General features: G+C 36.9%; 1 protein-coding gene across 2 annotated transcripts in view; it reads left to right on the top strand.

The window, feature by feature from the left end:
• Positions 1–24,569, top strand: part of DHRS11 (dehydrogenase/reductase 11) — a 312,134-nt gene that overhangs the window by 212,666 nt on the left and 74,899 nt on the right. Inside the window, exons 3-6 of one of the 2 annotated variants that reach the window (XM_053706835.1) lie at positions 3,157–3,251; positions 5,251–5,380; positions 11,756–11,848; positions 17,740–17,805. In XM_053706835.1, the coding sequence (XP_053562810.1) occupies positions 3,157–3,251; positions 5,251–5,380; positions 11,756–11,848; positions 17,740–17,805 (384 nt within the window). The remainder of the gene's footprint in view (positions 1–3,156; positions 3,252–5,250; positions 5,381–11,755; positions 11,849–17,739; positions 17,806–24,569) is intronic. The other variant, XM_053706834.1, reaches the window with a different exon arrangement.

Raw genomic sequence — 24,569 nt, forward strand, 5'->3', positions numbered from 1 at the left:
TTGTCCAACCTATGGCCCAGTGCTGTGCTGCTAACTTAAAGGGACATTATACACTCATTTTTCTTTGCATAAATGTTTTGTAGATGATCTTTTTATATAGCCCATAAAGTTGTTTCTTTTAAAAAAAATAAATGTATAATTTTGCTTATTTTTAAATAACATTGCTCTGATTTTCAGACTCCTAACCAAGCGCCAAAGTTTCATTGGAATACAGTCAGCTACCTTCTCCAGCTTGCTCCTGTTTGTGTAAAGGGTCTTTTCATATGCAAAAGAAGGGGGAGGGGGGAGTGTCTTATTTGCCACTTGCAGTGGGCTTTCCAGCTACCTTTTCAACAGAGCTAAACTGAGAGCTTTTAAGTAAGTTTTTAAACAGTTTTATACTGGATTTTTATATCAGTGCATCTTATTCTTTATAGTAGTGTCTATTACATGCAGTTACATGAAAAGGAGTGTATACTGTCCCTTTAAGGTGACCAGATTTTTAAAAATTTTTAAAATTTTCCAGGCCTGTATAGGACCAGATTAAACAGCTAATCTTATTATAACTAGAATTATTTTTTTTCTTCAAAAAACACGAGTAAAAATGTCAAATGTATATTATAACATACCCCTACAAGCAACGCAGTACCCTTTCGGTTTTTAACACGTATGCGCTACTCTAAGCCAAAGATGCACATCTCTTATACGCACTTTAATAATAATGCCTCAGAATAGACCACTAGTAAAATCAATCACCAGAAGATACCCCTACTTTGTAGTTTTCAACCAATCAAAATCTTAGAAAGATTACGTACTTCTAAACATTCCAATTTACCATACTAGACTTACCCAACAAGGACTCAGCCTCTTGATTCTATTGTGCCTGCACATATATAACATGCTTCCACTACTAACTAAACATTATCAACCAATGAGAACTTACCTTGCACCTTTAAGCTCTTGCAAAGCGGGGCTAGCAACGCCATGCAGCGCGTCACAATCTATATAAAGAGGGCTCCGAAGCTTTTAGCTTTAGTTGCGCTGTGAGCGCCAGCGGTAAAGTATCCAGGGGAAGCGGAACTGCTGCTGTAGCTCTACACAACTAATCAGCCTCTAAAACAGATAAATATATCAACTTCCTACAAGCTCCGCAAACCCGGGGACATAATTTGTCCGGGGACAGTCTCCTCAATCAGGGGACTGTCCCCTAAAATTGAAATGTACATGGAAGCATTTTCCATTTTAAATATAAGCATTTTTGCAATATACTTCTATTAGCAAACACTCTTCTAGATAAAGTTATTGCTGGTTTTCAGTGGCATACGCACATATGCTGTGAGGGCCCGTGCACCAACATTCAAACCCTACATCTCAGAGTCAGCAGTTGCTTGTATGACACAAATTAAGCCTACACAATACACACCACCCCCAGCTATCTAAACTTGAATACTGGTGCAGGGGCACTCACAGCATATGTGCGTATGCCACTGAAAAATAACTTTTACTAGAAGCATTTTTGCTAAAGGAAGTATATTTCAAAAAAATGCTTCTATTGAAATACAAATGCACCCATGCACATTTCAGTTTTGAGCTTTCTGTCCCTTAGAAATATATTTTGACTTAGAATTGCAAATCGCGCAAATTTTTGGTATGGTGGACCCTCTCTTAAAAGGGCGATGCAGGTTTTGAGGATTTCCCAGCTTTTTACTGTTATTTTTATTTTTTAACCTGGTTTTTTCTATGGACATAACTGTCTCTATTGTTGGACACACTAAACAGTATTGATTGGATTACAATAAGGCTATTATCTTCCGGTTTTTTATAAACATTTCACCTATTTTTGAGCACCATCTTGGATTTATTTAGAAATTTTTGCATTGATTTGGAATACAATTAGGACACTATTTGATTTGTGATCACCTATTTGTACTTTTTTTTACACATTCTTTACATATTTTTATACATTTTTTTCCACAATTTTTGCCACACCACTGTGTGACTTGATCACCATTATTATTATTTTATTTTGGATTAGCACTAGCTTGTGTACACACTAGTTGTTTTCTACCTCATTATTATTTTTTCCACTATCCGGATTGTTTGATTGTCTCACTTTAGACTTTTTTCTTTTTTGGACTGTTTAACCGTTCCACATTGAAGCCAACACCCTCACCAGGGTTAACAGATTAGGAGGACTGTATCCACACCGGACCCCTGCTGTAGACTGTAGCAACGTTTACCGACACCCCTATTCCGATTTTAACTGTCTTTTTTAAGATCATTATTTGTTAGCATTAATCAGTCATTTATTGGGTCGTTTCTTTGGAAGGATCATACACATATATTTGGTATTTTTATATATAATTTTTGTTTATTCATTGCATTAGACATCTGTATGTTTATTTTGTTTTTATTGCATTGATTTTATGTTTTTATGTACCATGGATACATGTTTATTTATATACCTGTAATAAATTGTGTTGTAATATTCTACTAATTACTGTTGATTAGTTCCTGTAGCCTTTGAGTCCTACCTGTAGTACTTTATAAGTGCTAAATATAGGATTATTCCTATACTCAAGTCAATTACCACATTGACTTACACTACCATTTCCACACTCATTAGATCTTGCCTCTTTTGACGCTCCTCTCTAACCCTCGACACAACATATTCTCTTTTTGTGGGTAGTTGGGGACCCACTTTAGATAGGAGCCATAGGTCACTATTCTATATATATTTTCATTCAGTAAAGGCTATTTAGAATTTCATATTACAAAACACTAATGAATTTTGAAATTTTCTTTTAGATGGAACAAAGATTGATTTATTTTTTAATTAAAGGGACATTAAATCCCAAAAAAATCATTATTCAGATAGAGAATACAATTTTAAATAACTTTCAAATTTACATCAAACTTTAAAGTATTATGCTTCATTCTCTTGATACACAAGGGTGCTCTATCTGAATCATAAAAGGGGAAAAATGGGTTTTATGTCCCTTTTAAGGACACAGTCCCTTTTAAATGTTTATTTAATATCAACATGTCTTCACAAAGTATATTTATCATATATTTTATTTTATATCTTGTGTTTGTTTTCTTTCAAACCCAACATATTGTAAACACAGTGTTTGTACTTCACATCTACAAATATATTCTCTTCTATTTATGTTGTAGGTGAATGTTCTTGCAGTCAGTATCTGTACCAGAGAAGCCTATCAGTCTATGAAGGAGAGGAATATTGATGACGGCCATATCATAAACATCAACAGGTAGTAAATCCAGTCCACCTTACTTTCAAACTACAAAGTCATTGTGCTTATACAAATTGCTTATGATTTTTTTTTCTCTTGCAATTTCTTTCAACTAATTAATAGTGCATTAATAAGAATTGGCACCTGATTTTAGTTAAAAACATATATAGCTCAAAGCACATTTTAAACCATTGAATTTGTATAAAACATTAATTCATACATTGTAAATTAAAGAATTGAAATACATTAGGCACTTATCAATGTTCAGTTAATTAGCCTTCATGATTTACTTTTGCTCAGGGGTGGACTGAGACCAGCCAGGGGCCTAGACAAATATTACAGAATAGGCCCAACGTGCCCACTATGCCTCACCCTTTCTTGTATGCTACTACTTCTCCTTGCCCCACCCCCACTAGGGCCCTCAACCTCAAGGGACAGGGCCCCACAGCGGCAGGCCTCCCCCCAGGGCTTTCCAGTCCAAGACCAGACCCCACACTCCAGAGCCCACTCATGCGCCCCAAGAGCATCAGCCCCCCACCCCAGCTCACATCCACTAGCACAGCTGTCAGAGATAATCTTTGAACTGAGGTTGGGGGAAGGGCTGTAGGCACTCACTGTATAGTCCAATAAAAAATCCACCGGCTGCCAGCCACTCATAGTCACAACCGCTGCGCTAACTCATTAAAAAAGATCTGTGAGTGTAGGCAACGCACCAGGAGCCTTGGCTACACCACTGTTGGGTTCCCTTATGCGCCGGGCCCTCGGTCCAGTTCATATTTGCTCTAATGCACAGTCTTTCCCTGCAAAATATCTTTTTCTTGTAGTTTTTTTTACTGTTTGTATTTAACAAGATATTCCTGTTACATTGTATGGTTTATTTGAGCTGTTTTACTAATCACTAATTTAATTGTTATGGGAGCCATATTGTTTTATCACACCACATGCAATTCCATTTTGTTTTAAGAATATCTTTTATAGCTTACTGAAGTAGTGCTCTATTTTTAGTTGCATTCATTTGATGACACCTCATTCCCCCCCCCATTTTTTTTTTTTATCTTCCGCTGTCTTTGCATTTTGTGTTTGTTGCTCACAAATCCTCTCTTAATATTTAGAAATCAAAGTAATTATTCTGCATTTGAGAGAAACGTCCATTTTGTAAATTTACTACAAAAAAAGGTTCTAAAGTGTATCATGTTTGTTCAATAAGTACTGCCATTTAATTGTTAGAGGTGCTATGGCCATGCTACAAAATGAACTGAAAATTTCATTGGAAAAGCAAAACTTTTGCAGACTAAATTCTTGGTTTATTAACTGGTTAAAAACCATCTGAACTTGTATATATATGTCACACATTCCTGGACCTTAAGGACCATGTTGACGTATATACACATGTAGATGGTCTAAAAATGATGCTGTCCATAGGGTTTTCCGAAAGAATTAGGAAGTTGGTGAAATGATTCAGTATATCTTTGGGGAAAGTAAATCTTTGGTCTTTGAATTACAAAATATCCTGGTCCTTAAAGGATTATTTTCACTTTCATTTTCAAAACTACTTGCTATCTTTTTGTCATATTTTAATAGTGGTTAATGAGAAAGGATCTTGTGTTTAAATTATGGTGTTTTAACAACTTGTTGGTTCTGGTAAATGTCTGTTTATGCATGTCCTGTCTAAAAATGTCTTGTGTTGTGCTCCATTTTGAAATATATTGTTTATCATTCCAAAAAAAAAAAAAAATCATCGTTCATTTTTGTTTATTTTGGCATCCATCTTTTTTTTTTTTTTTCATTCTTATGCAAGTGGGTGAAATAATGTTGATTTGCTTCCTATGAAGGCAAAAATGAAATAAAACCAATCCTCTCATTATTCATGGTAAAAAGAAAAAATATATTTGCTTGACTTTTACTCTTGGTGCGAATATTTATTCTGGGATCCTATTCCCAAGTCACAAGTGTAGCATCTTAATGTTCCTGTGCTGCCTTCTGAGGCACCTTTTTTTCTCTCCGTGTTAATTCCCAGCATGAGTGGTCACAGAGTCATCCCCTCCTCAGTTTCGCATTTTTACTCTGCAACTAAGTATGCTGTAACGGCAATGACAGAGGGTCTCCGACAAGAGCTTAGAGAAGAAAACTGTCACATCCGAGCCACAGTAAGTTTAATTTGTATTGTATTATATATATACATATTTATATATATATATATATATATATATATATATATATATATATATATATATATATATATATATATATATATATATATATATATATATATATATATATATATAATGTGTGTGTTAATTATGTTTATTCTGTATGTAATTTGGGGTTCACAATCATTTTAGTGCTACTTACACACCTTTAAAGGAAGTGTAAAGTCAAAATTCAACTTTAACTATTCAGATAAAACATATGATTTTTAGAAACTTTCTGATTAACTTCTGTATTCAAATTTGCTTTGTTCTCTGGGTATCTTTTTTGAAAACGTACCTAGGAAGGCTCAGGAGAAACAGTGTGGTACTGGGAGATAGCTGATGATTGGTGGCTGCACTTGTATACCTCGTGTGATTGGCTAACCAGTTGTGTTCAGCTAGCTTCTAGTAGTGCACTGCTGCTCCTGAGCCTACACGTCAACAAAGGATACCAAGAGAACATAGCAACTGATAATAGAAGTAACTTTAAAAGTTGTTTAAAATTTCATGCTCTATCTGAATCATGAAAGTTTAATTTTAACTGTATGTCCCCTTTAATTAAAAAAAAAAGAGAGATTTAAAGGTTTTTATTTGACATTCAGACTTTTAAAGGGACAGTTCAGATAGATCATGCAATTGTTTTAAACTATTTGCCAATTGACTTCTATTATGTTCGCTTTGTTCTCTTGGTATCCTTTCTTGAAGCGTAAATCTAAGTAGGCTTTAGCAGCCTATTGTGGCATTGTTTGCAACTATGTATAACAGTGCTGTAAATAATCTTGCAAACACTGCTGCCAGATGGCTTAAGATGCATGCACGCTCCTGAACTCACCTCAGAATTGCTCTTTAAGAAAGTATATAATCATGATCAAAGTTTAATTTTGACTTAACTGTCCCTTTAAAGGGACACTGAACCCAAATTTTTTATTTTGTGATTCAGATAGAACATGCAATTTTAAGCAACTTTCTAATTTACTCCTATTATCAATTTTTCTTCATTCTCTAGCTATCTATATTTGAAAAAACGGCTTCTTAGCTAAGGAGCCAGCCAATTTTTGGTTCAGAACGCTGGACAGCACTTGTTTATTGGTGGGTGAATTTATCCACCAATCAGCAAGCGTTGTTCACCAAAAATGGGCCGGCTTCTAAACGTACATTGTTGCTTTTCAAATAAAGATATCAAGAGAATTAAGAACATTTGATAATAGAAGTAAATTAGAAAGTTGCTTAAAATTGCATACTCTATCTGAATCACAAAAGAAAAAATTTGGATTCAGTGTCCCTTTAAGTTTTTAGTTTAATTTCAGCTCAGGTGAAGTTTATAACACTAAAAGGCAAAATGTCTATTAATAAAAGTGTATTAAAGTAAATTCTGCTTTTGGCTATATTGTGCAGCCTTTTCGAAGCTGGATATCTTGTCTCTCACAATTTTCAAGCAATTGAATACTACCACCTAGGGGTCAAAGTTAAAATGACACTTAACAAAAAAAAAAAAGCGGCGGACGAGTTAACGAGCAGCGGTCTTAAGACTTAACTTCTGTTTCCAGGGAGCCTGAAGGCTTATGTGGAAACGGCTGCATCAAGCTCCATTTCATCAAATATGCAGCCCGTTTTTTTGTTTTTTTTACACAGCAGTCACGTTTTTATTTCAACCAGTTGAAAATTAGGCCGTTAGGCGGCCGTCACTTTGTCGTACGCCCACTAAATAAACTAAGCATGCGTGATTTTCTTATTCATCGGCTTGAACATCATGCACGCTCCTGTAACCGCTAATTTACGTTGATTCACAATAGTAGACGCTGAAGCTTGTGACGTTGTTTCGCGCATACGCTAAATTCATTACAAGGTGACGTTGGCATTTGTTTGCGCATGCGCAAAGCTGGTCTCACGGGAGCGAGCCTTGAGTTGTGACGTAGGGAGTGGGTGGGACCGTTCTCTATTCTAAGGCGATATCGAAGTGGAAAATGGGAGGCGCAAAGAACAGTAAGAGATATTTTTAAAAAGATTGCGATCTCTTACTAACAGTTATATTGAAGGTTTAAAAAGTTAGCGACTAAGCTAAACATCGGATAGGCTTCATAGAAAGTGCAAGATATTATCTAAAATTTACCATCACTTTAACTTCCTGCTTTTTCAACAAAGGATACAAAGAAAACAAAGAAAAATAGAAAATAGAAATAAGTTTGAAAAGTAGTTGTTTAAAATTCTATGTTATTACCTGAATCCAGAAAGAAGACATTTTGGGGGTTTAATAAAGCTGGAAGAATACAGATGGTAGCAAAAAAAGGTTTCAAGAGTTATATCTTTTATCCCACTGAGGTAATACAGTTTCAGTTTATCAATTTAATTTAAAAGGAGAACATTGTTATTGGCTCTTCTGTAAATTAAAAGGACAGTAAATTCAACATTAAATTTTCATGATTCGGATAGATTATGCAAATGTAAACAACTTTCCAATCTACTTCCGTTTTAAATTTGCTTCTTTTTCTTGGTATCTCTTATTTGAGAGTAAAACTAAGTAGGCTCATAAGAGCTCAGGAGTGTGCACGTGTCTTTAGTACTCTACGGCAGCAGTGTTTTGTAACGTATAACAAAGCTACAAATAATGTTGCAAAACAACGCTGCAATAGAGTACTAAAGACACGTGCACACTTCTGAGCTCTTATGAGCCTACCTAGATTTACTCTTCAATAAAATATATCAAGAGAATAAAGCAAATTTGCTAACAGAAATAAATTGGGAAAGTTGTTTAAAATTGCTCGCTCTATCTGAATCATGAAAATTTAATTTTGACTTTACTGTCCCTTTTAAGTAGAAATATTTCTCCAAAACTAAAAAAAAAAAATATACTGTATAGTAAAATCCATTCAGATTTTAAACAGCATGTTTGTGTATATAAAGCACCATAGAAAAAATCATACATAGAGTAGCTTCTATAAAAGCATATTGTGTTCTTTTCCCTTATAAATAATTAATTTGTCTTTTTATATATAAATATTATTGAGGTTCACACATGGTTACATATATCAGAACACAATGAAATATCATGTCACAGTTACATAACCCCACATCTGTCAATGTCGAGAAGATAATTTAACATTGAAACTAGGCACAGTGGACATGTCAAGGACTGATATAAAATGCAAGATACAAAAAAATATAGCAAATTCATAAATAATTGTTTGCAACAAGAAATAAAGAAACACAATAAGAACCTAATTTTACCATTATGGTACCCCTAAAAGATATATGAAAGATACTTAACCCGAGCACAAAAACAAAAAGAAATAATAGATGAAACTTTGTGCGTTATCACATATAACCAAACTAGAAAAAAAGACATTCAGAGCTCAGAAGGCCAATTTCTAGGAAAGAGACCACTCTTGGATTTCTATGAAGTAAGGATCAAAGATTGTTCTAACTGGCTTTTCAATAATTCAATCTGTATCTGGGCCTGTCTTGACTCCAACAGGAGATAATGACTTTAAATATGAGTCTATGAAACTATAACTAGAAAGTATAGAACCAGTAGACTATAACAATATTGCCATCCCTATGGCCGGGATTGTTCATGGGTCTACTAATTGTGCTGTTTGTGACCTTCCCTCTGAGAACACTGGAGGGCTTTGGCCCAGTTTGATCTCTGGCTCCACCTGCCTGACGGCTGTCAGCAGTTACCTAATCAACCTGGGATTATTTAAGACTGCCTTTCAGACCACGTCTTGCCCTGACATTGTGGTACAACTCCTTTATTTGTGCCTCTGACCTGAAACGTGCATCCTGTTGTGTCTGATTTTCTGGCTCCTGAACCTAGCAAGTCTTCTAAACATTTTTGTTTTGGAACATCCTAGTTTTTGTAGAGTGATAGGACTGGTTCCTGGTATCCTAACCCCTGGCTTGTCCTGGCCTGACAGTATGGTGCCTGACCTCTCTTCATCTTGTGTATTTAGTCCTTGGCCCGGGTGGGCATTTCTCCTGCCCTAGGCCCGGTGTGGCGCTCTCAAGTCCTGTGCTCTGCTCTATAGACTCCTAGTCCTGTGTTCAGATTTACAGATTTCTAGTCCTGTGTCCAGTGTTCTGCTTTACAGATTCCAAGGCCTGTGTACAGGTTTACAGATTCCAAGGCCTGTGTACTGCTCCACAGAATCCATATCCTGTGTCCAGTATTTGGCTTCACAGATTCCAGTTCCTGTTCCAGTACAATAAACTTGCCTAGTCTGTGTTTTGCCTAAGAAGCGAAAGAACTCTAAATGTAGTGTTAACTATGAACCTTTTAGTAAAAATGATAACCAGCTTCTAGTCACCTCTACTACGGGCTCCTAACTCCAAACCATGCTCATCCAAGCATAACAAATATATAGAGTCAAAATAACTGTTTTGTAATTATAGCCTACCTGCTGCCTTAAGTTAAAAACAAATATAGGACAGAGACTTATAGAAACTGCTCCCAGGCACTCTTTACTGTCCATGATGAGCAATTTAATTATGGGCACCTCACTACATACAATATATATTCAAAATTTGGAGAGCAGCACCATGATATATCTGTGAAGACAGGGGAAAAAAGAGACCATTTGTTAGCACTATGTTAATATAAAGCTAGGAATATGTCAGGAAAACATGTAGTAGTACAATTATGTAAAATGTAGTCCAATATAACCAAGCCCCCTGGTGTATACATATATAAGTAGGGCTATATGAGAATTGATAGGACCTCTGACCTAATATGGGTGTTAGATAGAACTAGGTAGCAATTTTGAAGATTTATCAGATGGCAGCTGTATAGATGCATATCAAGCAAATGGTGACATCCAACTTTCCTAGATAATCATTGGTAAAGTACTAAGAGCCAGTAAACAAAATAAATAAAGTTTGATAAATAAAGACAAAAAGTGAGTTAGAAGTTAGTCTACAAAACTAGGGGGAATGTTGACTTTGTGAAACTGAATTAGTTATGCAGCTGTCTCGATTCATAGTAGAAGATGTTGGCTCCATCAGCAAATAAATCCACACATCAGACCACTAAGTCATGATTATGAATATCTCTTCACATTTATATGTATACCCATAGTTACAGAACTAAAAAAGACAAGTTATAGCTGCAGACTTGGAGACATCACGAATCACATTCCGATAACTTTCAGCCTTTAACGTTACCGCCAAGATAGGGAGACAGTCTCAAAAGTTCTACAAAGTGATACAGTCCCATAGAAGGTTTTGTGTGGTCTTTTGTGGAGCTCTCTTCTTTGGAAGTACCAACACTTTTTGCTTGGAGATTATAATTCACAAACAGACAGACAGCCACTTCTCAGAATTAATCAACTAGGCAAAGTTCTGTAGTCTGTCTTCTTGATTCCATGTTATCTGCCCATTATCCAGAGACGTAATACCCTTGTGGGTCATATCCAGCTGTAGCACCAAGGAATCAACTGCACTGGTGTAATGGCTGGTCTTCTGATCTCTTAGCAAACCTCTACCTATCAAAAGGCTTGTAGTTGCCAGATCTATACTCCTGAGCATAGGTTCCACTGCTCTCCCATATAAAGCATGTGTCTCATTCAAGGGGCCGCCCGCATCCCCCTGATCAGGAGTTGGTAAGGAGCAAGGAAAACACTTTGTGAGTCAGAAGAGGACCCTCCTTATTACTCACGTTGTGCGCTTGTCCTGTGTAGCAAAGCAAAAGTCTTTGTCAATCAGCAGGCACCTTGTCCTCTGTTGTTGTCAGTATGGCCATAAGATCGCTGCATATCTGAGATGGCTTTCTTAAACACTACACTGTCTGTAGCATCTAGCTGCTTCCCCGTCTGCACTGTAGTAGTATCTTTCTGGTAATCTTGCGTTCAAAATAATCAAAGATAGCAAGTGATGTTGTACAAAAGTTTTTCTATTGCATATGAAGTGTTGATAAGAAAATTCAGCTCTTCTCTTTTTTTTTACCCGGTTTCCCGGACCTTCTCTCTAGGAGCCATCAAAGTCCTCAGAAGTCATCTCTTATAAATTGTCAGTTGTTACTCTGTATATTATTAAAGGGTCATTATACACACATTTAAATATAACTGCATGTAATAGACACTATTATAAAGAAGAATATGGACATATACTGATATAAAAATCCAGTATGAACCATTTTAAAAACTTACTTAGAAGCTTCCTATGTAGCACTGTTGATGAGGTTAGGCTGGGACACCCACTGAAATGGGCTGAGAAAACAGGAAAAGCAGACAACCCCCTCCCCTGCATATGAAAAGAACCTACAAAACATTTTTGCATAGAAAAATCTAGTGTACAATGTAAATTTGTCAAAACATGGTTACATTTTCTTTTGTTTCACAGAGTATATCACCAGGTCTGGTAGAAACTGGATTTGCTTTTAAACTTCATGATAATGACCCAGAGAAAGCAGCTGCAACATATGAAAGCATCAAGGTAAGAAACGTGCTGATGCACCCAGTTACTGTGTGTAGAAATGCTGTTTGTCATTGGGTCAAAAAATTATCTGTGTGTTTTAAAAGGACATTCTACTCAATATTCCCATTACTCGCTTACTGATTCCAACAATAACCACCACTTCCCCCACTGCAAATCACCCCTGCCAAATGTAATGGGTGATATGTTTAACCACGACTGCTCCAATTGCAAATTCATATAAATTCTAAACAGCTATCCTATTTGACCCCCCTCCAAATACCAACACATACAGACAATCCTCAACATTTGTAACTTACCACAAAATCCATCCCTACAATGCAACCCCATCAGTGAATGTCTCCTGTGTAAATAAGCCCTATAACACCAGAATCCACTAAATTGCATTATATTTACATTATTCTTTATAAAATCAAATTTATAAAAAAAAATAATTAAAAGCAAACTATCCCTTATTTTACCATTTCTGAAATTCATTTAAATGGTCTTTAAATGGTCTCCTAGCAACATTTCCTCTTCATTTCTTGGTTATTCATAGTACCCAATCAAGATTGTAGATGGGCAGGCTATCAAAATAAGGCTTGCCCGCTCTTTTAATTGGTTAATCGTATTAGGGGTGGAGGGTTAATTTTTTTGGTGGTTACCAGTCGGAGTTTGTGTATGGGTGTTTAGTGTTAAAGGGGTTACATTCTTTTAGTGCATTTGGGATAGTAGAGGTGGCGGTCAATTTAGTCATTGGGTTAACAAAGGTGGGGAGAAGTTCAAGGGTAAACTGTGGAGGGAACATCAGTGGTTTAGGTTATATGGTGTGAGGGAGGTTATGGGTAATTATAGTGACAAGTTTTCAGACAATGCAGTTCGATTTATATGAGATGGAGTTCACAGGGTTCATTGGAGGGAAAAGTTACGTTTATTGTAAAGGGACAGTAACATTTCAGTTTAATTGCAGTGGTGGGTAATCATGTCAGTTGTGGTTATAGTTTCTGGAATAAAATACTGTTACCTAGGTAATTGTCCTGGTATTTGGTGCCAGAAATATTATGTTGTTTGGTCATAGTAAAGTTAATGAGACCTGAAACTCAACATTTTTCTTTCATGATTCAGAATATGCATGCAATTTTAAACAATTGACACATTTGCCTCATTCTCTTGGTATCTATTGGTGAAGGAGCAGCTATGCACTACTAGGCACTAGCTGAATCAGTGGCCTATTTAGATTTTGTTCTGCCTTAGGCACTCAAGATTCTGCTGCCCCCCCCCAAAGTAAATGAGAGAAGAGGGGAATGAAGGGGGGTGGGGTTGGAGGGAAGGGAGTAAGGGAAGAGAGGGGAGGTGAGTGAGGGGAGAGAGATGGGAAGGGAGAGAAAGGAGGGATTAAGTGAGAGAAGGGAAAGGAGGGAGGAAGGGAGAAAAGAAAGGGGAAAGAAAGGGAGAGTAGGAGGGAAGGGAGAGAAGGAGGGATAGGTCTAAGCTTAAAGCTGGTGTTGGAGCTAGCAATACAGGATCTCTGAGGACCCAGAATGTGGTACTGCACCAGCTGCTCAAAGGGGCACAAACTTCCTGCAGAGCTCAAGATGCAACCCCCCACCTGAGCTGCTGTCACTATATACCCAGCCGAATCACTGAGAAATCTCCCCCTGACAGCAGAAGTAAATATGCACAAGTAAATTATTTCTCTTTTCCTGGGTGCCACAACAACCTATCCAAAAACTGGCACCTCACCTCCTAAGTAGTAGGCACATCCACAGCCTGACATGTGGTGCCCCGTATCATGAAATATAGTAGCAAAGGTGTTATATGATTTAAAACATTATGCCTAATGGTGAACCATTCCTATGTAAATCCCTTGGTGCAGAGCCTTGAAAAATATGTAGAAAAAGAGAAATCTCAAACAATTCATATGATTTCTTTCATACTGGTGGTGAGTCTATTATTCCTGGGAATTATTCTTCCTTACCAGTAGGAGGAGTCAAAGTTTACCAAACCCTAAGAACTCTATAAAAACCCATCTCACCTTACTAGAAACTAGGCTTGACTTTGTGTCCAGTGTAGGTAAAGATTGAAGTTGCTCCAGATGTTTTGCAGTGAGAGGGGTTCTCAGACTGAGGGGAAAATGGGCCTCAACTCAGAGTTCTGCTGATTGACGGAAAGATGTATTGGGTAGTGGCAATATTACACCCTATGGGAGTTAGTCACAAGCCTGCCACAGGGTTCATCAGTATACTATTCCATATACTCTGCTGTTATGTTTAAGCACTGGTTTTGCTTTCTACTGAATTCCATTTTAATTTTCCAGCAGTTGGGTGCCTGTGGGTAAGTATTTTTTTTATTTTTATAATTCTAGCACTTCATATAAGCCTGTTGGGCTATTTAGTTTGTTCATTTTTGTATTCTGCAGCTTAGGGACAATACGTATTAATTATATATTTCCTTCTATTGGTAGTGAGAGTCCATGAGAATATTCATAACCTATAGGAAATACTATTCCTGGCCACCAGTAGTTGGCAAAGACACCCCAAACAAGGCTAAAAATATCCCTCCCACTTCCCCTACCCTCCAGTAGTTATTTGCCTAGTCTCATGGAGGTAGGCAGAGAGAGGTGCCCTGTTAAGAAGAGATGAAGTTTATGGATTGGACTATTGGTATATGTTGTGCTGGTCGACGCTGGGTTTCCTATGCCTATTTCCAGTTTTTACCTAAGTCCCCTGTCTGATAATGCGGTGGGTTTCACATTAATGTACAGACTATGTTAGACAAAATGCCATGAAAGAGGGGAATTTATCTAATAAAGAGATGGGATAGGTCTTGTCCCTGCGCTAGTATATGTGTCTTGTGCACATTTCTATCCCTTGTGTCAGGCATTTGTTTGTCGTACATGAACTCAAGCCAGAGTCAAAAGCTGTGAGGGTTGTGCCTTGGCGCGTTAATGCAGGACAGTGACCAGCAGTACATATGCCCTGTCACAGGGTGTAATAAAATATTAGGCTATGTTTTAATACAGGACGCAGCTGTGGGTGGTGACTTGCCCACACCCTAGGGCATTTTCATGCCATTTCCGCCTTAGATCCACTGCTCTGTGGGAGGCTAGGCCGGTCCGGAGTGGGTAAGACATCCTAAACAGGGTTTAAAAGGGGACAGCTATTTGATGCTTGGGAACTAAATACCCCGCTGTGTGTTCACAAATAACTTCTATGTTTTTAGAAAGTCTGGAGAAATCTTCCTCTGTGACTTCCTTTGACAATAACAAGTGTGTGCTTTGTGTGAACCATCCGACACATCTCTGTAATAGTTGCTTATCATATGTCCTGACGTCTCATGTAGGAGGCCAAGGTGATCAGACTGTGCCTTAAAGGCCCTTCTGCGATATATTCGGAGGGCGGCCCAGCTCGGACTGGTATGGGCCTGCTAACCAAGGTGATCAGATTGTCCTAAGAAGGCCCTTCTGCTATATATTCGGAGGACGGCTCAGCTCTGGCTGGGCCAGCTAACCAATGATCTTTTGGCCAACATTGAGGCGGCTGTGTCTACTGCCCTTAATCCTTTCCTGTTCCTGCGGCCCACATGGAGGTCTGGAACAGTGTCCCTAAGGTGGATGGCGCTATATAAAAATTGGCAAAGTGAACTACAGTCCCACTTGAGGACAGCATGTCTAAGGATAGAAGGCTTGAGGGACACCTCATGTGACTTTTTTTCCAGTCTGGCACTCTGTTTCACCCTGCTGTAGGTATCGCTGCAGTTAACTGCAGCGGCCAAATTCTGGTTTGAGTCCTTAGCTGAACAGATTACCATAGAGACTCCTCTGGAGGAGATTCAGGATCATATTCAATGAAAATGGCAAATGCATTCAGCAGTGATGCTATTCTCCAAATTATTAGCATCAATGCTAAGAATGCCAGTTTTGCAGTTATGGCCAGTAGGGCTTTGTGGCTTAAGTCGTGGTCTGCGGACAACATCTCTAAGTCTCAGCTTTTATCCTTGTCCTTTAAGGGCAAGTCTCTTTTTGGTCCGGGTCTGGATTCTATTGTTACTGTCACAGGTGGCAAGGGAGCTTTCCTACTACAGGGTAAGATGTCTAAAACTAAGAACCATTTGGCGGATCGTTTTTGTTTCTTTTGTCCGAACAGGAATCGGAGGGGTGCAGAGACATCTAAAACAGAGTCCCCTAGGGCGACTTGGAAACCCAAGAAGACTTCTCAGTACTGCCTTGGGTTCTGGACATTGTGCATCTGGGATACAGAATAGGGATTTCAGGAGAACGAAGAAAAATTGATAGTAGGAGTAAATTAGAAAGTTGCTTAAAATTTGCATGCTCTATCTGAATCATGTAAAAAAAAAATTGGGTTTAGTATCTATTTATTATGGTCTTAAAACAATTAATATTACACGCCTCCTCAGATTCCATTATGTTAACAAATACAAATTTACCTCACATTTTTGCACTATTCAGGCCAACGTAATTCAGGCCAATGTTCCCATGAATCAGCCGTAAATGAGCTGCCAATCTCTGCTGTGAAATGGTCAAAGTCCTCCAGCTCAAACTATAGAGCATCAACACTAAAAAAACAAACTATTTCTAACATCTTAGTCCCTCACCTACTTAACCTATCTACTTCTACCTCTTTCCTATTCAAGGAGCCCTACCTTCTCTTCAAATGATCCATAGTTAAACGCTGCAATAGAAATGTGTTAAATGTTCCTACTTTTTGTAATTTAAGATATTTTGTGATCTCACAGTGAACAAAATACAACCACATTTGCCATTTCTAAGTCTTATTCATTTTCCATGCAAAAGTTCTCATAACTCCATTTATAGTATATGAAATGTCAAAATATTCTTTCTGTGGCACCATGATCCTGACTTTTAGTGGGCACAAAATATCTCTTCTTCATCTCTTTCAAAAGTTCTATTAAAGGGACACTGAACCCAAAAAATTGTTTTTGTGATTAAGATAGAGCATGCAATTTTAAGCAACTGTCTAATTTACTCCTATTATCAATTTTTCTTCGTTCTCTTGCTATCTTTATTTGAAAAAGAAGGCATCTAAGCTTTTTGTTTGGTTCAGAACTCTGGAAAGCACTTTTTTATTGGTGGATGAATTTATCCACCAATCAGCAAGAACAACCCAGGTTGTTCACCAAAAATGGGCCAGCATCTAAACTTACATTCTTGCATTTCAAATAAAGATACCAAGAGAATGAATACAATTTGATAATAGGAGTAAATGAAAAAGTTGCTTAAAATTTCATGCTCTATCTGAATCACGGAAGAAAAAATTTGGGTTCAGTGTCCCTTTACAGGATTGTAAGCTGTACGGAGCAGGGCCCTCTTCCTCCACTACTAGTTTTGTTTAGTCTGTTATGTATTTGTATCTTATCACAAATCTTTCATTGTATACCTCTATCTCTTTTCCCAGCGCTACAGAAGTTGGCAGCTCTATACAAATAAATGATAATAATTAAAAAAGGAGATTGTGCAAAATGGTCATGAAGGCTGCCTCTTATCTCAGTGCATTTTGACAGTTTTTCCCAGCAAGATAGCGCTAGTTCATGTGTGCCATAGAGATGACATTGTGCTCACTCCTGTGGAGTTATTTATGAGTCAGCACGGATTGGCTGAAATGCAAGTCTGTCAAAAGAATTGAAATAAGGAGATATTCTGCCGAGTCTTAGATACAAGGTAATCACAGAGGTAAAAAGTGTATTAATATAACTGGAATGGGTAATAAAGGGATTATCTATCTTTTTAAACAATAAGAAAATCTTGAGTAGACTGTCCCTTTAAAACAAAACTGTACTGCAAATAAATGTTTTACTGTTTATTATTAATGCCATCCTTTAAGCAGAATACTTCTTTTCGGTATCAAAAAACTATTTGTTCTTCTGTTTTGCAGTGTCTAAAAGGTGAAGATATTGCTAGCTCTGTGGTTTATGTTCTTAGTGCCCCGCCTCATGTTCAGGTTCGTATGAATTTCTGTGAATAATTCTATTTCATTTTCTATCCAGAAAATGTGTCATATTGGTAATAAAACGTAATTTGATGCTATAAATGTATTTTAATACAGCTATTCTACCTTCATGTAAAGTGGTTTAAATTCAGCTATTATACATCCTTAGAAAAACAATAGCTAAGCTGCAGTGTGAGTCATAACGTAGTAATGATTCCTTCACTTTTCTCTGTTTACGGGAAATTTTAAAGGGACATTAAACACTTTGAGATGGTAATATAAAATGATAACTCATATATATATATATATCCCCAAGGCAGAACATATAGTGATCTGAGATGTCATCACAGACAATGCAGCATGTCTGCAGAAAGAACAGGAACTGTTAGCACTTTAACTTTTCATCACGGCTCCACATTAGGCTTTTCTTTTTAAACAGAGCTGTTCTCTGGCTGCATTGTTTGTTCCCTAGCTTTTCAGTCTGCAAAGCTGTTTTTCTCTGAATGTAAGATGTTTGTATGAGCAATGCACCTTTTTTATTACTACATTTCTATGTTAGACTAAGAGAAAAGGAAACGGATTAATTCAAGAGACATTTTACAATTACTTTTTTTGTCTGCAGCAAATTTGTAATTCAATTTTCACTACTGCATTAGATTATACTACTTTAAATACTGCTTTATTCTCCAGTTAACAAACACATTGCAATTGATCTGGTGCTTTAGTGTAACTGACAAATTTACAATTTTATTTTATTTAAAAATGACCTGCAGAAAATTTTTCACTAAAAAAATCTCATCACAGATAGTGAAAAAAAGTTCTGTGTCTGGGATATATATATATATATATATATATATATATATATATATATATATATATATATAAAAAGTCTGCAGTATACTTTCATTATTTATTTTGTTCCCTTTTTCCTGTAATTCCATTCTGAAATTGTGAGCTTTTCAGTTCCTGTTAGAAATTTAAGTGCAGAACACTGTTATATTCCATACAGCTATTGGCTGCACACTCTAGTGATCTAATTATATCTGTCCCTAATTGGCCACAGCAGAGAAGGTAACTTAAGTTACAACATGGCGGCTGCCATTGTTTTATAGACACTAAAACTTTACACTTATTATTTCAATATTTAAACAGCTAATGAAACTTTATAAAATACATCTACATGTTATTCTCAGACTAATCTTTTCTTTGAATGCATTAATTTATCTAGCATGTATTTAGTGTTTAATGTCCCTTTAAGAACTAACCTATGGACTGATGGGAGAACAAATGGAGTGAAAATTCTGAGATAAGAGGCTATGGGGCTGAATTATTAAGTACTGTATGGTGCCTAATATATCTGTTTCCGCGCAAGCCTTCAGGCTCCCCGGAAACAGCAGTTAAGAAGCAGCGGTCTTAAGAGAGATACGATCGGGTTGATTGACACCCCCTGTAGGAGGCGGCATTGCACAAGCAGTTTGCCAGAACTGCTTGTGCAATTCTAAATGCCGACAGCGCATGCTGTCGGCATTCGGCGAAGTCTGTCGGACATGATCCGCTGAGCAGATCATGTCCGACAGACATATGAAAGCTCGGCCTCTGCATTTTGGTGCAGTCATTATTTAAATTGTACCAAGGAAGAGCAGACATTTAACAAGATTTTAAATCTGCCTAGAGACCTAGTTTGTAAACACATTTAGGACTTGATTACAAGTGGCGCACAAACGTTTGCGCGCAGAGGTTTTCTCGACCGTTTGCGTGCAGGTTAAATTGTGCTCATATTACAAGTTGATCACGTGAGCACAATCACAATTTATGGTTGACTGTTTAGCGAAACTAAAAAGTGTCACAAAGCACATCAAAAATACATTACAAAGTACAGTTACACTCATAACACTATAATAAAAAAATATTGCAAAAAAAAAAATTGCATAAAAAAGTTATAAGTGCTCAAAGATATAAGGTCTCACGTGTTAGGGGAAAAAAGGCAGGCAAAGGGCTTTAACTTTGAGATACATACATACATACATGTCTACTGCCCGTGCCTGAGAGCGGCAATGGATAGAAGGAGGACAGCTAGCAGACCCAACAGAGTTAGGCTATTGCAACTGACTGTTTCCTTTATGCCCTTTTTTAAGCCATATATATGCTGACACCTTTAAGAAATTGTACGCCTATACAGAGTTTAATCCAAACTGATGTGATAAGGACCTTGGGTTCCCTTTGTATTTGAACTCGTATATTTGTACAGACATATATACACATATAAACATATATATATATATATATATATATATATATACAGTTGTGCTCATAGGTTTACATACCCTGGCAGAATTTATGATTTCTTGGCCATTTTCAGAGTTAGTGTTAGTGTTTGGCTGAAGCCATTTATTATCAATAATCAACTTTTACTCTTTTTAAATCATAATGACAACAGAAACTACCCAAATGACCCTGATCAAAAGTTTACATACCCTGGTGATTTTGGCCTGATAACGTGCACACAAGTTAACACTAAGGGGTTTTAATGGCTATTAAAGGTAACCATCCTCACCTGTGGTCTGTTTGCTTGTATTTAGTGTGTGTGTATAAAAGGTCAATGAGTTTCTCGACTCATGACAAACCCTTGCATCTTTCATCCAGTGCTAGACTGACGATTCTGAGTCATGGGGAAAGCAAAAGAATTGTCAAAGGATCTGCGGGAAAAGGTAGTTGAACTGTATAAAACAGGAAAGCGATATAAAAAGATATCCAAGGAATTGAGAATGCAAATCAGCATGTTCAAACTCTAATAAAGAAGGTGAAAATGAGGGTATGTAAACTTATGAGCACAACTGTATGTACATAATTACATATATATATATATATATATATATATATATATATATATATTATATATATATATATAGTAATACCCCAAATACTAGGAGCCTGAAGTACATTTTTAGGATTTCAGTTTCCCGTGATTAGTCAAGTGCTGACTTAATGCACAATTGTATTAGAATATGCGATCGGGTATGCGCATATGAGAACATGCAATCGTGTTTGCCCCCCCACTTTTTTTACTCCATTCACTTGGGGGAATATGTTATCTTTGTGCGGCAGTCTAATTGAGTTAGACGTAAGGTGTTTGCGCTCGTCGGGTAAGCGTGAGAGCGATAACTTTTTACTTTCAACTCATAATACCTGCGCAACCTGACGAGCGCAAAAAGTTTACTTCTAGAATAATTGGCGCTCTAGCGTAAGCGCAAAATACTGCTCCACTTGTACTTCTCTATGTGCTATAATTATAAAAGAAAGAAAGAGAAAAAAATAAATTAAAAGGATTCAGGCTAGCTGTGGTTAGGGCTACAGGTTCAAATCCCATTTAAGGTCAATATTTTTTTTTTTTTTAGGGCTGCAACAACTAATCTGTAAAATTGATCATTAAAATAGTTGTCAACGAATCTCATTATAGATTAGGTGGTCTGCAATTAGTTTGTCAGTTACACAGCACCAGCTGCTTCACTCTAATAACTTCTACACATAGGGGCCTATCTATCAAGCTTGATGCCCCGTGTTTCTGGCAAGCTTGCAGGCTCGCCAAAAACAGCAGTTATGAAGCAGCGGTCATAAAGACCGCTATTTCATAACCTGTCCGTCTGCTCTGAGCAGGCAGACAGACATCGCCGGAATTCAACCCGATCGAGTACTATTGGGTTGATTGACACCCCCCTGCTGGTGGCTGATTGGCCACGAGTCTGCAGGGGGCGGCGTTGCACCAGCAGCTCTTGTGAGCTGCTGGTGCAATGCTGAATACGGAGAGCGTATTGCTCTCCGTATTCAGCGAGGTCTGGCGGACCTGATCCGCACTGTCGGATCAGGTCCGCCAGACTTTGGTAAATATAGGCCATAGATAGGTGGTCTAAAATTATTTTGTATGTCCTCTATCTTTCTAATAAAGTTTTAGAGTTAGAATAGATATTCAGAGCTCACTCACATATGTTACATTTTTATATTTTATGGTTTTGTTCTTGTTTTAAGCAACATTTAACACATTAGGTGTAATTCTTTGTATTACTGTGCACTGCAACAAACTGGTTAAAGGGATATAAAATTGATTGTAACAAAAGTGCTCTTTTAAACACTTGACAGACTTCAGACTTCACAGCCTTTTAAAATTGTTGAAATCTGGTGCTTTCTACTGTCCATAACAATTTCACTCCCGTTAATTATATTGGAGGCATAAAAACAGACAATTGATAATTTACATACGCATTGCAAAGGCAACACTTTAAAAAGGCCACTGATTTGCCTAAGGGACACTTAACACCTTTTACTTTGCAGACACTTCTTTTGTCTTTTTATAGAATAGTGTATCAGAAAAGTAAAACATTCTTGTTTCTGCAACTATTTTTCTATAGCTCCACCACCACTTCCCATATTTTGGAGGAGCCAAACCAGGCTTGCTTTTGGAAAAAAAAACAGGCTAGCCACCGTTTTATTGTTAATATAAAGCACATTGTCTTGCAGTTGTTACCTGCTAAAGCCAGTTAGAGAAATATATGTAGCAGGGTTAGCCTTGAGGAATCAGCAGGTGCATCCCAAGTTTTGGTAATTAGAACAGCCACCAATTTAGAGCTGTGTTACTTGAAAAGGGGACACAATAAATAATGAAAGTATTTTGCAAAGTTATTTTACTACAAATGCCTGATGAAGGGACCACAGTGTCCTGAAATCTTGCAACTGTATCCACTATTAGTTAGCTATTAAAGATATCATCTATATATCGCTTTTTTTTATTTTCTTACAAAAGGATTTTCAACTACAAATAAAACACCTGCTGATGTATTGCAAGGCAACACTAAAGTTTTGTAATTACAAGACTAAAGGGACAGTCTACTCCAGTATTTTTATTGATTAAAAAGATAGATAATCCCTTTATTACCCATTCCCCAGTTTTGCATAACCAAAACGCTTCTATTAATATACTTTTTACCTCTAATTACCTTGTATCCAAACCTCTGCAGACTGCCCCCTTATTTCAGTTCTTTTGACAGACTTACATTTTAGCCAATCAGTGCCCTCTCATAAGTAACTCCTTGGGTGTGAGCACAATGTTATCTATATGGAATACATAAACTAACGCCCTCATAATACTGCTGTGAAAAACTGCCAAATGCATTGAGATATGAGGCGGCCTTCAAGGGCTTAGAAATTAGCGTATGAGCCTATCTAGGTTTAGCATTCAACAATGAATACCAACAAAGCAAATTTTTATGATAAAAGTAAATTGGAAATTTGTTTAAAATTGCATGCCCTATCTGAATCATGAAAGTTTAATTTTGACTAGACTGTCCTTTTAACAGAGTGTGAAAGTTTTCAGAACAGATTTTTTTACAATGTATGCTGCAATTGTGTTTTAATTGCTAAACTCCACCAACCACTTGCCTTATTTGGAGGATCCAATCCGGACCTGTCACTGTAGTAGACAAAGCTTGCCACTGTGATTTGTTAACAAATCATATTCTTTTCCAGTTCCTTATATGACCACCTCGGCTGAGGGACAAATATGTGGCAGGCATGGCTTTTGAAGTCTGCAATGAGCGCTAATTTTCATAATTGGGAAAACCCCCACAATTTTAAACATTTTATATTACAGTCTCAGCAAGTTTTACGTCTGTTAAAAAAAAAAAAAAATTTAAAGGGACACTAAACCCAACAAATTTCTTTCATGATTTAGAAAGAGAATACACATTTAAACAACAATCCAATTTACTTCTATTATTTATTTTTGATTAATTTTTTAGATACCCTTAGTTGAAGAAAAAGTAATACACATGGGTGAGCAAATCACATGAGGCTTCTAAGTGCTGCAACCAATCAGCAGCTACTGAGCCTATCTAGATATGCTTTTCAGCAAAGAATATCAAGAGAATAAAACAAATTAGATAATAGAAGTAAACTAGAAAGTTGTTTAAAATTGCATAATCATTCTATATCATGAAATTAAAAAAAATGGGGTTTAAGTCCCTTTAACTTTAAGAATAGTCAGTCTGCTGCTTGGAGAGGTAGTAGCTGAAGACACGGTTGATCACAAAAATAACTTGGTTATGGCAGGTTTTGCAAAACATTGGATTATAAGTTAGTACTGTTCATTTACCTGGTAGGTGTTTTGTCAGGGATCAATAAAGTTGGTTGATGTCTACTTTCAACATTATGTACTACATTACTTTGCTACTATATGTATGAAATGCAACATTTTTCATTTGTAATTCATATAGAGCATGCAATTTTAACTAACTTTCCAGTTAACTTCTCATCACATTTGTTTCATTCTCTTGGTATCTCTGGTTGAAAACTAGAGAAGTAAGCTCAGGAGCGTGCATGTGTCTTGAGCACTATATAGCAGTCATTTTCTAAGAATGTTATCCATTTGCAAGAGCACTAGATTGCAGCACTATTTCCTGCCATGTAGTGCTCCAGACACCTATCTAAGTATCTCTTCAACAAAGGAAACTATGGGGACGCAGCAAATTTGATAATACAAGTTATTACGTTTTAAAATGTGTATGCTCTGTCGGAATTACAAAATAAAATTTTCGGGTTTCATATCCCTTTAAAGGGACATGAAACCAAAAATGTTCCTTTCATAATTCAGATAGAGCATACAATTTTAATTTTACAATTTACTTCTATTATCACTTTATCTCTTGGTATCCTTTCTTGAAGGAACAGCAATTCACTTCCTGGAGCTAGCCGAACACATCAGTACGGCAATGACAAGAGACATATAT

Source organism: Bombina bombina, chromosome 3, assembly GCF_027579735.1.
Source record: "Bombina bombina isolate aBomBom1 chromosome 3, aBomBom1.pri, whole genome shotgun sequence".
NCBI lineage: Eukaryota > Metazoa > Chordata > Amphibia > Anura > Bombinatoridae > Bombina > Bombina bombina.